The following is a 13,093-nucleotide window of genomic DNA, read 5'->3' on the forward strand; positions in this document are numbered from 1 at the left end:
GGGCCCAGTAGCGGGCGGGGAGGGGGCGGGGCGCAGCCGAGGGGGCTCGCTCGCTGCCGCCCAGTGCCGGGTGCTTGGGTTACTTTGTGGCTTCGCTCTTTTTCCCCTTTTTTTTCTTTTGCAATCCACAAAAGGGGGCCGGCCCTGCCGCTTTTGTTTGAGCGAGAGGAGGCTGCGAGCAGCGAGCTCTCGGGAGTTGGGGGCCGGGACATCGGGGGCCTGGGGGGCAGCGGCCGGGGGACAGCGGGGTCGGGGGGTGGGAGGGAGGGGGGCATGTCGTAGGAGAGAGGTTGGGAAAGTTTGAGGGGAGAAAAGGAGGCCGCCGAGAAGGAAGCCGTGCTGCCAGCGCCCTCCCGGGACCGAGAGAGGCGGGGGAGCCGTGCCTTGCTCCGCTCGGGCCCCGCGTCCGCACCCGCGCGCCCCGGCCATGGCCGCCCCCCGGAACCCCCGGTCCGCCGCGCTCCCTCGGCCGCTGCGGCTCCTCTTCCTCCTATGCGCGCTGCCGCTGGCTCTGAGTTTCCCCGGGGGCTCCGGACCCCGACCAGGTGGGTAACTAACGCCCCCACCCATTCACGCGTCCCCTCGTCTCCCCCCTCCCTGCCGGTCTCCTCTCGGCCAGCCGAGACCACCCCCTCTGCCAAGCAGCCCCTGGCCTGGTCATTAGCCGTGCGGGGCAGTGGAGAGAATCCTGGATTTAGAGGGGGCTCGAAACCCGCCTCTACCACTTTCGAACTGTGTGCTCTTGGGCAAGTCATTTTACCTTCAGAATGCCACTTTTTTAGGGCTGGAAAGCGAGACTAGACGATTTCCAAGGTCTGGCCCTTCCAGCTTTAAGTCTCATGACTCTGATCTTCAGGCAGCCTCCTGTGCAGAAAGCTTGGGAGGAAAGCGGAGGGCTTAGCAGAACACCCTCGAGGACAGTCCCGGGACCCCCGCGCCCCTGTCCTCTAGGGACGTAGGGGACCTACTAATCTCTGGGTCTCTGCCGGGGGACCTTGGAGCATAGCGATTATCGTGTGTGTGTGTGTGTGTGTGTGTGTGTGTGTGTGTGTGTGTGTGTGTGCATGCGTGGGTGTATCTGTGCGTTTGTGTGGTGCACGCGCGCGCCTGCCTTTCCCTCGGGTTCTGACCGTGGCGCGAGGCCAGGGCTCCGGGACCCCCGGGAGGAGGCGCAGCCCCGAGGGCTGCCGGGGCTCTGTGGCGGCGGGGCGCCGCTCCCCCCGAAGCCCAGCCCTGCCCTGGCCAGCTCGGGCCGCTGGGATCCCTCCGTCCGCTGGCCGGCCTCTCCCCGCTCTGGTCTGGAGCGAGTTTGGCTCCTCGGAGGCTATAGGCGGAGCTCTGCCGGGAGCCAGAGTCTGGAGTGTCCGGCTTCGGCAGAGTGCTCTTCCAGCCCTGGGTTTGGGGCTCCAGCGCTAGCTCGCGGCGAACTCCGGCTCCCCCGAGCGCGGGGCGAGCCCCTGGGACTCGAACCCCCCGGGCGCTTTCCGCTGTGCCACACTGCCTCCTTTTGGAGTCAGGGCGGTAGGCCCCTCTACCCAACTAGCAGCTGTGTGGCCCTGGGCAAATGGCTCACCCATCCTGGGCCTCGGTCCCCATAGACAGGGTGTGGAGACTCGCTCTCTGACAAGCTCCCTGAGGCCGCGGAGAGCAGGGCTCGGGGACCCGAGGATGTCCCAGGGATCTTGGGTAGAATCTTGAGTTGGAAACGAGATCGGCTCTTTGAAGCCTGCTGGTTTTTCAGCCCAGGAAAGGGAAGCTCAGCGGGTAGGGTACTGGCCCAAGGTCATACATTGCAAAATCGAGCTTTGGACACCGGGTTTCTGCCTGCAAGGAGGAGGGCTCCCGAGCCCGTCAGTTGAAGTGAAAACAACAGCGTTCTGAGCTTCTCCCAGAGAGCAGGAAGGGGGAGGAATGGCTGCTGACCCAGGAATCCGGGTTAACTCTGTGGTCTTCAGAAAGCCACTTTCCCCTTTGAACTTTTCTTTCCTCAACCGTAAAATGAGAGGCTCTTAGAGGAATTTCTTACCTTGGTGTGAATTTAAGGCGTGGAAAGGAGCAGGCAGAAGTGGGGCTGGTTTGGGGGAGCAAAAGGGAGGTGGGGAAGAAGGGAGGCGGAGAAGGGGAAGGAGGAAGATCCAAAGTGGGGGGGGGGAGAAGAGGAGGGGGAACGAGGAAGGGAAGAGAGGAGGGAAGAGGGGGCTGAGGAATCGAGAAGGAAACAGGAGGGGAGGAGAGGAGCATCGAGTCAGTTGGAAAGAGGGATGGAGAGAAGAGATGTGGAAGAAGATAGTGAAGGGTGGGGGAGTAAGAAAGCAGAGTAGAGCAAAGACTGGGGAAAGGGATAGGAGAGGAGGGGAGGCATGTGAGTAGAGGAATAGCTGAGATCTTTGCTGCACCCTTCTGTGATTTTGCAGGCTCCTCCCCACCCCTTCCCCTTCGGTTAGGGCCCCAAAGATCAGGTCTGGAACTGAGACTTGGGGAGAATTTGCTTTTTTGGCTTAGCTCCTTTGAATGGAATCCACCCTAGCCTGGGGGCTCAGGGCCCAGGGCTGTGGATTTGAGGGTCTGTTCTGCTAGAGTGTGTGTAGTGGGGAAGGGAAGGGGAGGGGAATAGATTGGGGGGGGGGGCTCTGAACTATCTGGCTCGTCTGACTCAGCTTCTGCAGCTGGCTGCCCTGGCTTTGAGGCTGAATACTTTGCCATTCCTGTTCCTGGGTCTACCTTGGGATGACTCTGCCTTGCAGGGAACAGGATGGCTCAGGTAGGCGAGGGTGGCCTTGTGCTACTTTTGGAGAGATGAGGTGAAATAAATCTGTGTGAACAAAGCCATGGGTGATAGGAGCTGGATTGTTCCCAGCTAAGAGAATTCCCTCCTCAGGGCAGATCCACCCTTCTCCTGTTTGACTCTTAGATGCTTAGCACAGAGAGGTTAAATAACTTGCTTAGGGTCACATAGCCACGTTGAGTCAAAGGCTGGACTTGCACCCAGAGCTTTTTAGACTATCATCTCAACCTGGGACTTGTTTCTGGCTCTCCTCCTCCTGTTTCTCTTCTCAGTGTCTCTCTTGGTTTTGCCGATTGTCTCTGTCTCTGACTCCAACTTACTCCCTCTCTGTCTCCCATGAGTCTCTCCCTCCCTCTCTTTGTCTCTATTTGTCTCTCAACGTCTGTGTCTCTCTTTCTCATTCTCTTTGTCTCTGTGGGTCTCTCAGTGTCTGTCTCTCTTTCTCATTCTCTTTGTCTCTGTGGGTCTCTCAGTGTCTGTGTCTCTCTTTCTCATTCTCTTTGTCTCTGTGGGTCTCTCAGTGTCTGTGTCTCTCTTTCTCATTCTTTGTCTCTGTGTGTCTCTCAGTGTCTGTCTCTCTCATTCTCTTTGTCTCTGTGGGTCTCTCAGTGTCTGGGTCTCTCTTTCTCATTCTCTTTGTCTCTGTGTGTCTCTCAGTGTCTGGGTCTCTCTTTCTCATTCTCTTTGTCTCTGTGTGTCTCTCAGTGTCTGGGTCTCTCTTTCTCATTCTCTTTCCCCCAGGAGGGTTGGAGAACATTGGATTTGCCATAAAGAGAGACTCAGGTAGATTCTTGCCTGTGACATTAGCTGTGTGAGCATTTGCTTTATGACATGAGCCTTCCCCTTTGCCCCTCATTTTCCTGCTCTGTAAATGCTTGTAGTACATTACAATCCCCTGCCATACTCATGAAACCTAATGCACTCCCACTCCTTCGCTGGAAGAGGTACTACATGGAAGGTACTGTGTCACCCTAAGTGACAGGGACATTTTCTGGTGGTGCGGGGAATTCTCCATTGCTAGAAGGCAGCTGTGGATCTGAGACTTTCTGCTCTGGGACTTTGGTTTGAGAGGTCACTGTGGGCACTGGGAGATATAATCCTATAGTCTCAGAAAAACACTTGTACACATTCACACATATAAACTCACATGCACACACACATGTACTCACTTCATGCATACCCATGGAGTCACATGTACACACATGTACTTCTACACACACACACACATTTCAGATGCAGGTCTTGAGACTGTATTACCCCAACTCTGGTGAGCTCAGTGCTCCAGGTCTGCCTGAGGGCTAAGAAATCCATGGCTAGAAATTCTTTTGTGGTGCTTTGGACTGCCTCTCTCCTTCCTGAAACCTGAGGCTTCAACAGGTTGCCCTGGGTCCCCTCTTCCTTCCCCTCCTGCTTGGGCCCCCTGGCTCTTCCTGACATTCTCTGCTCTCTCCAGTGTGGCCCGACCCCGTTGGGGCAGAGCCTTTGTTTTCCAAGAATAGATCTGGATTCTCAGGCCTCCCACTTCTCTTCTCCTCTTCCTTTACCTGCCACTGAGGGTGAACGAAGGAGTCTTATTTCTGAGTTCTGGAAAGCTTCAGAAAGCTCCCTCCCCCCATGTCGGGATGAGATCACTTGCTGCAGTTAGCAGCATCATTGTCTTGGTCCTCAGTACCTCCTCTCTAAAATGGGCAGATGAAAGGGATGGAGTTGCAAAGCAATTAAGTCTTGGAAGAAAGACAGAGACAGGAAGAGTGACAGACACAGAGAGCCAGAGAGACATAGAGACAGACAGGTTCATCTGATGCTGCCAAATGCATCTGATGCTCCCTCTCAAATGAAAGGTTTTGGAACAGGAGCTCCTGAGGCCCCTTGTAGGTCTGTATAACTGATCTTATGTTCTTCAGCCCGCCCCATGATTCTTTCCTCATTCTTGCTCTGTTGCCCATCTTAGTATAACAAATAGATTGGATTGTGCATTAGGTATCGTAATATTTATCTATCTATCCATCTATCCCTTCAGGAATAGGAGAGCACAAACACCTCCATAACACACACACACACACACACACACACACACACACACACACACACACACACTTGTGGCTAAGCAAAGTCTCTCTGGATCAGGATCCTTTGCCAATCTCAGTTAGTTGCAGAAATTGAACCACTATTTGGTTCAAACCTTGTGTCAACTGTTGTGGGGAGTGCAGTCACTGCCTTTAGAGCACAGTAGGGAAGAAAAGTAGGCATCCACAAAAAAAAATAGTTGAGACAAAATGCCGACACAATGTCAGAGGGAGTAAGAGGTGTTTGGCCTGAGTTCAGAGGAGGGTAGAGGTCAGGGGAGGCACTTTGGAGGACCTGAAGTCTTGGGTTGTATTCGTTTGTGTTGGAAGTTTGTGTTACACATGAGATGACCGTCTTGTCCAAGCTGTATCTGAATGGGAGTTTCCCCATCCCTACCCCCAGAGCATCATCAAACAATAGTTATTCTTCCTTGAGATGAATATCTCCCTAGGCTACCCTTTCCGTTTGGAGACTGCTCTCATTGTTAAGAAGATTTTGCGTAGAGTGAACTGAAATCTGCCTCTCTCTAAGTTCCACCCTTTGCTCCTATTTCCGTCATCTGGGGCCAAGGAGAACAAATCCCTCTTCTATAAGACATTCTTTCGAGGGCCTGAAGATAGCTGTCACACCCTAAGACTTCCCTTCCCTAGCCTCATGCTCCTCAGTTCCTTCACCTGACACTGGTCTACTCTACTTGCTCTCCACCTTTGGTAAAAAGTGATGCTCAAGCTCAGTGGAATATCCTAGATGTGGTTAGAGTAGTGTATCAAACAGCCGGGACTGTCACTTCCTTAATCCTGGATACTCAGTCAATCATCAAACGTTTATTGTGTGTCTTTTAAGGTCATAAACCTTAGATTGGATCAGCTTTTTAACTGAGAGGTCATTCTTACAACTTATTTTGAGATTTCAGTCCATTGAGAATCCTAGGTCGTTTCCATATGAACTATTTATTATCTGGCCATTTCTTTATGCCCCTAGCTATGCCCTGTAAAATGGATTTTTTTTTTGGACACAAATGTAAGACTTTGCATTTTTCCCTGTTAGATTCTAATTTATTGATTTGAACAATTGTTGTAATTTGATTTTCTTTTTTTGTATTCCAGTTCTTCTGTCAGGTATATTTGGACCTAGATAGCTCAGTGTATAGTGCCCTGGAATCAGGAAGACATGAATACAAATTTGTTCTCCGATGCTCACTGACTACATGACCCTACGCAAATCGTTTTACCTCAGTCTGCCTCAGTTTCCTCACCTGTAAAATGAAGATAATAATAGCATCTACCTCCCAAGATTGTTGTGAAGATCAAATGAGATAATATTTATAAAGTACCTATAAGTAGTTCAGTGCTGGCTATATAAATGTTAGTTATAATGGTGATTACTGCCTTAGCTTTTCTTGTCAGTCTGCATCTGTGTCATTATCCAAATTATTCATTAAAAAGAATATGAGGGGGCAGCTAGGTGGTGCCGTGGGTAGAGCACCAGCCCTGCTCAGTAGGACCTGAGTTCAAATGTGATCTCAGAGACTTAACACTTGTGACCCTAGGCAAGTCACTTAACCCCAATTGTCTTAGCAAAAAAAAAAAAAAAAAGTCAGATGCTCACTGACTACATGGCCAGTTATTTTATCTCAGTCTGCCTCAGTGTCCTCATCTATAAAATGAAGATAATAACAGCATCTACCTTCCAGAATTGTTGTGAAGACCAAATGAGATAATATTTATAAAGTGCCTATAAATAGCTCGATTCTGGCATAGATGCTATATAAATGTTAATTGTAATGGTTATTGCGTTAGCTTTCCTTGCCAGTCTGCATCTGTGTCATTATCCAAGTTATTCATTAAAAAGAATATGAGTCAGGACAGAACCCTAAGGCAATTGACTAGACTTTTTCCAGACTGATAACATCTTTTTTGGTTCAGCCAGTTCTGAATCCATCTAACCATGTTTCTGTTTAGCACAGATCTTCCCACCTTGTTCTTAAGGATATCTTTGGAAACTTCGCTAAGTGTCTTCCTCAAATTCATGTATAAATTATGTAGAGCTCTTTTAGGCAGCATTTTCTCTTTCTGCCAGTTGAGTAATCCTGGCAAAAGAGATAGAATGAGGATTTCAGGTCTGGGTTGACTTAAGGTAGTCACAGAGAAGAAAGGAAGACATTTCCGGGGCCAGGGAGGGAAATGGGAGAAATAGAAGAGTTCTAAATAAAAGTATGAAAGGGATATGCACAAAATGTCTGCTGTGACTGGAACAAGAATTGAGTCACAGAATCTTGGCTAGAAGGGACATAAGAGTTTGTCGGGTTCAGTTCTAACCTAACTGGGAATCCTTTTTTTGCTATCCTGGATAAACTTCTGAAGCTAGATCCTCCTGATGGGGACCTTAATCCTGCTTCTTGAAGCTGACTGTTCTTTTGGACAGCTCCCATTATGACTGTTAGGTTTTCTAAGAAACCGAGTGCTTTTAAAAGTAGAACTTTCGCTATAGGTTGCACAGCTCTCTAATGATAGATCCAGGATTAGTGCAATCAGTTGGATATTCATTTATTCATTCATTCATTCATGCACACATTCAACATATAGGGGAAAGAACACTGGATTGGAGTCAATGACTTGAGCAAGTCATCTTGGCCCTCAGTTTCCCTATCTCTCATGGTTATGCAAGGGAGGAGATTAATAATAATAATGATGATAACTGACATTTCTATAGTACTATTTTGTGTCATACACTGTGCTAAGTACATTTATATCTCATTTGATCCCCCAAACCCTAAAGGTAGGTATTATTATTATCATTCTTATTTTGTGGATGAGTAAACTGAAGCAAGCAGAAATGGAAGACTTGCTCAGGGTAGTAAATATCTGAGGCAGTTTTTGAATTCCAGTGTTTGGCTTCAGGCTCAGCACTCTACCCGATGTGCCCTCCCTCCCAAGATGCCAGCTGACCAGAGGATATCTGAGGTCTCTTCCAGATTTAAAAATCTTACAACCTTTAATTTTTTAAAGATCTTTGATCTAGACTTGGTAGGACTTTATAGATCAAAAAACAGTGGTGAAATAATTCACCCAATATCATACAAGTAGGAAGTGACAGATCACAGAGTACACACATTAAAAAAAAAAAAAACTTTGAATTCAAAACACATCACAAGAAATGACCATTTCCATATACAAAGTAGAAAGGAGGATTTTCCATGAAACTACTACTTTCTATTACACACATTTTTTTCCCTTTTAAATATCTGATAAATTCAACATGTAACTTTCAAAGTTGTCCTGCCTGTCGGTGTTTCATTCTGGTTTTCTTTTTCTCTATGCTTTAGGAAAATAGTTCAAGACATTGATTTCTGAGAGAATCAGTAATCTTGATTTATTGATTATTTACTAGCCAGAATCAATAAATTATTATTAATTACTCTTCTTTTCTTTCTTTTCCTTTTTTTTGACTCCTTTTTCTTTCTCTCACCATTGGGGAAAAAAAAGAAAACCAGAAGCCTTATAACAAACATGTGTAATAAAGAAAAACATATCCCATATTGGCCACATCCCAAAACATGTCTCATTCTGCACCTCAGATCCCTCGCCTCTCTGCCAGGAGGTAGGTAGCAGAAGCTCACCGAATTAATCCCATGGTTTTTTCCCAGTCTTGGGACTGGCAGAAGATCATGTGGTAGCAGGTGATATAGACATTCAAAGATAGATTTACACTGTGAGAATGCAAAGGGACAGAGATCATTTGGTACAATCTCTTTGTTATATCTCCTTTTTTAAAAAAAATAATGCTTTATTGATTGATGCCTTTTATTTTTATAAGAGATTTCCAGATGCACACACACATGCACATTACTCTTTTAGTAAGTCTTCTCTCATAACAAAGAAAAACATTTAAACAAAGCCAGTGGACACAGTGACCAAATCTGACAACAAATACAGCATTCTGCATCATAGACCTCTCCCTTTACAAAGAAGAGGAAACAGGTCCATTTTTTCATCTCTTCTATGGGATTAAGATTGGTTATAAAATTACATAGTATGTAATTTTGTTTTAGAGTTCTTTTCTCAAGCAATTTTAAAGAGAATGAAATTGAGGTCTGTGGAGGGTGGGGGAATGGGGGAGAAAATTTTCCAAGATTAGTTGGATGAGTGGGTGGCTATGATGGGACTAGAACTGGTTGTCTGTATATTTCTGGCTGGCTGCTTTGGCTACGTGTTGACTAGTTGGTGATTTCCTTTCTCAGAGACACTCCCTTGGGGACAACCCTCCCTGGATATCGTGCACCCCATCCGAGTGGATGCTGGCGGCTCCTTTCTCTCCTACGACTTGTCTCCCCGGCTGCTTCGGAGAAGGGACCTCTCCCCCAGGGCCGGCTCTCCTACATACTATGAGCTGTTATACCAGGGGCGGGAGCTGAGATTTAACCTAAGCATCAACCACCAGCTGCTGGCCCCCGGCTTCGTGAGCGAGACCCGCTTCGGCGGCATTACCCATGCCAAGATCCAACCCTACACAAAATCCTATGCTTGCCATCTTGTTGGAGAGGTTCAGGACCCTGAACTGGAAGGAGGGTTTGCCGCCATAAGTTCCTGCGAGGGCTTGGTAAGTGTTCTGGTGCTATTTGGGGACTCTGTGCATGTGTGGGGTGTGTGTGCACAATGAGTGCTGGACAGTGTCCAGGTAGGGGCAGTAAGATGGCGGTGCTGTAGCTTAGACTTTGCTACTCAGCCTTTAATTTAATTTAGTTTTTATTAGTATTATTATTAATTAGTAAATTAATAATAAATTTAATTTAAAGGCACAGCCTTTAATAGGGCGCTGAATTCTGTGTCCCTTAGTTTTTATTTAGTAAAATAGGGACCAAAAAATGTGGTATAATGGATGGAATATTTGAGATACCTGGGTTCAGATCCCTCATGTGACTAATCACCCATTTGATTATGCGCTCCTAGAGGGAAGGGACTGTCTTGTGCTTTTCTTTGTATCTTCAGCATTTAGCACAGTACTTGGCAAGTACTTCATAAATGTTTCTTGTCTGAATGACTAAGTTCTTTGTATCTCAGGCCTCTTCTGTTGTCTCATCTAAGTCACACATGGGTTGAAATCTTTTAAAGTGAAGGGATTTTTTCATGCTGGGACATCCCTATGTTGCTGTTTCCCTCATCCACCTAAAATGGAAATAATTTAAAAGATATGCATAAAGTGCTGGACATAGTATCAGAAAGAATCATCCAGCCTCAGACATTGACTGATGGATAAATCACTAAACCATTGTCTGCCTCAATTTCCTCATCTGTATAATAGGATAATAATAGCATCCATCTCCTAGGATTGTGGGATAAAATGAGATATTTGCAAAACATTTGCAAACTTTTAAGCACTATATAAAGGCTAGTTATTATTGTTATTAAAGGATTTAAAGTCAGGAGAATTAGATTTCACTCTCTGCTCTATTGTTTACCTGCTCTATGACCTCTGTCTCATTCTTAGTCCTCTTGTCTCTAAATGTGAATGCTAATACCTGGATCAGCTGCCCCACAGGGGTACAGGAGGATTGACTAGAATTATGTTTGGAAGGTATTTTGTAAACACTGAAGGAGGGAAGGCAGGAGCTGTTAGGGATTATTTTTGAGGATCTATTGGAGATGACCTCCAGTAAAGGCATTTTGTAGTGAATGCTGTACAATTCAAATGCAGGTTATTATGACCAGAGACACATGAACTGATTAAACTTTAAAAAGAGAAAAAACCCCTGCAAGTTGAAGAAGGATTTAATTCACCAAAATACTTCTTGTAGGCTCTTATCATAGATTCATAGAGTCTTAATTTAATTTTGAAAATAGTGGTTTCTGGGTAGTTGAATTTTTTTGGTTAATTGGGCCAATCTGTCCAACCTTTGTTGTTTTGGGGCAGGGGGAAGAGTCTTGGAATATATTTGCAATTCACATCACAGTGGATCTTTAAGTAGATCATACCCACTCTGAGACCACTCATCCTACATTGGCAGGTTGTTGTAGGAAGGAAGAATTTGAGCCCCTATCTGGTTTGTTCCCCAATTACAATAGCCAGCAGAGCTATATTATGTTACTTTCTAGAATGAGTATTTACTGAGAAGTTATTGGAAGAGTAGTAATTACAAAATATTCCTTTCCAACTCTAAGGGAGTATTATCTTCTTCTTTTTTTCTTTTTGCTGAGGCAATTGGGGTTAAGTGACTTGCCCAGGATCACACAGTAGGAAGTATTAAGTGTCTTAGACCACATTTGAACTCAGGGCGTCCTGACTTCCGGGCTGGTGCTCTATCCACTATGCCACCTAGCTGCCCCAAGCATTATCTTCTTATACTAGAGTCACAAAGGTAGAGTTCACCTGCTGGAATCATTTGTATCTATATATACTTCTCTGTCTTCTGTATTATTGATCATTTTGACTCTGGGGTCAATTAGAAGATTTTTAGTGGCCAAATAGTCCCTGCCTAATAGTCCCTCGTGGCTGGAAGAAGGTTTGCCAAGCCTCCACATATTGAATTGGATTCAGGCAGAGAGTATTTGTGTGTGTTTGCTATAATTCACCAGGGAAGTCAAGTCTATATATGCTCTAACGATTGAACGAATAAAACATTTATTAAGCTCTTATTATGTCTGAAGCATTGTCGTAAGATCTAGAAATGCAAATAGAAACATAAGACAGCCACTGTTCTAATGGAGCACAGATTCTAATGGGAAGGATGGCATATAGGGAAGGTTTCATCAGTAACACAGATGGAAAGGTCCCATGGTCCTTTAAAAAACACCTCTTTTCAAATGCCATTTGCATTAATAAAATAGTAGCTGCTCCTGATATTGAACCATCTGACATTGCCAAAGACATTGGGGCAAAAACTTTCTTCCTGGGATCTTCAGTAATTATGACGACAGCACCCGTGTGAGAATTTGCCTGGTTTCATCTCCAGAATGATGGCTATGGATCCTGAGTCCGAAGTGTGGCTATTCTCAACGCTTCGGGGTTCAGGTTGTTGGGCTGACTCCAGCAGGGTTTGTGGAGTTTGAGGCGGTGGTGCTAGTCTGACTCACCTGGCACATGATGCCTCCTGTCTCTCCTCCAGGATGCTTTGTCACATCCCATGAGTGGCAATTGTTTAGCTCTTGGTGGGGATGGTCGGTCTGGCCTCCAGATAATAGTCGCTTCTCTGGATGATGGCTCTGAGGGCTCTGCTGGGAGCAGGACTGGGGATGCTGCTAGGTTTCCTGTGCTTATCTGCCTCTTAGTGGTAGTTAGTCAAAACTACCACTAAGCAGTTGCTGCTGTTGATGAGGAAGTTCTCCGTAATAATATCTGTGGGGGTTAGGCTAAAAGCAGGACTTATGTTTTGAGTGACATCAATTTTTTCCAAAGGCTTTGGGGCTCAGGGTCCTGGCTTTCTCCTTCAGAGTCAGAGGGAAGTTGAAAACAGCAATGGTGGTGGTGGTTTGACTTGCTCTTGGCTTTGCTTCAGGGTTCCTTCCTGCTTCAGCTATTCTGATCATTCTCCCCCACTGAACGGTGAATTCAGCCAAAAGATGGCTATGAAAGAAAGAAGACAATTTCAGTTTTATAAGGGAGACCCATAGTCACAGACTCTCAGAAGTAGGAAAGAAGCCGCATCTGATTGGGAATTTCCTTTATTATGACAAGGGGTCATCCAGATTTCTCCCGATGATCTCCATCAATAAGGGGCTCACTAAGTCCTAAGGAACCCTATTTTGCTTTTGGAAGTTGTTAAGAAATTCCTTTCTGAATTTTGTTCTCTGCCTCCTTATAACTTCTGCCTCCTGGTCCTAGTTCTCATGTCTTCAGCCATTTGAATAAAACAAATCGCCTTTTCAGGTGATAACCCTTAGCAATATTTGAAATAGCAATTACATCCCGTATTGTCTTCTCTTCTCTAATTTACCCCAGTGACCATGTGGATTTTCTCCAGCTTTTATATGGCCATTGTAGAAGCGAACTCTCTTTCACTGATCTGCTGTACTACTTTGCCCCTGTAGACCCTGCTCTATCCACTGCACAATTTAGCTGCTCCAGATCACTTAATCTTTAAGACTCAGTTTCCCTATATGTAAAATGAGAATACCAATCTTTGTGCTACCTATCTAACAAGATTGTTGATCCTTTCATGATCACTGTTGGTAATTCTTTCTCCACCTTTTATCTGGGTCCTCACTGCAACAAGATTATACTTTGACCCTTCTCTAATCAATTCTC

General features: G+C 46.0%; 1 protein-coding gene across 1 annotated transcript in view; it reads left to right on the forward strand.

Moving 5' to 3' along the window:
* Positions 1-274: 274 nt before the first annotated feature.
* ADAMTS7 (ADAM metallopeptidase with thrombospondin type 1 motif 7) overlaps positions 275-13,093 on the forward strand; it is a 153,552-nt gene continuing 140,733 nt past the window's right edge. The window contains exons 1-2 of the mRNA XM_074296446.1: positions 275-545; positions 9,093-9,451. Coding sequence (XP_074152547.1) covers positions 428-545; positions 9,093-9,451 — 477 coding nt within the window. The 5' untranslated portion in view covers positions 275-427. The remainder of the gene's footprint in view (positions 546-9,092; positions 9,452-13,093) is intronic.

The sequence above is a fragment of the Sminthopsis crassicaudata genome, chromosome 2 (assembly GCF_048593235.1).
Source record: "Sminthopsis crassicaudata isolate SCR6 chromosome 2, ASM4859323v1, whole genome shotgun sequence".
Lineage (NCBI taxonomy): Eukaryota > Metazoa > Chordata > Mammalia > Dasyuromorphia > Dasyuridae > Sminthopsis > Sminthopsis crassicaudata.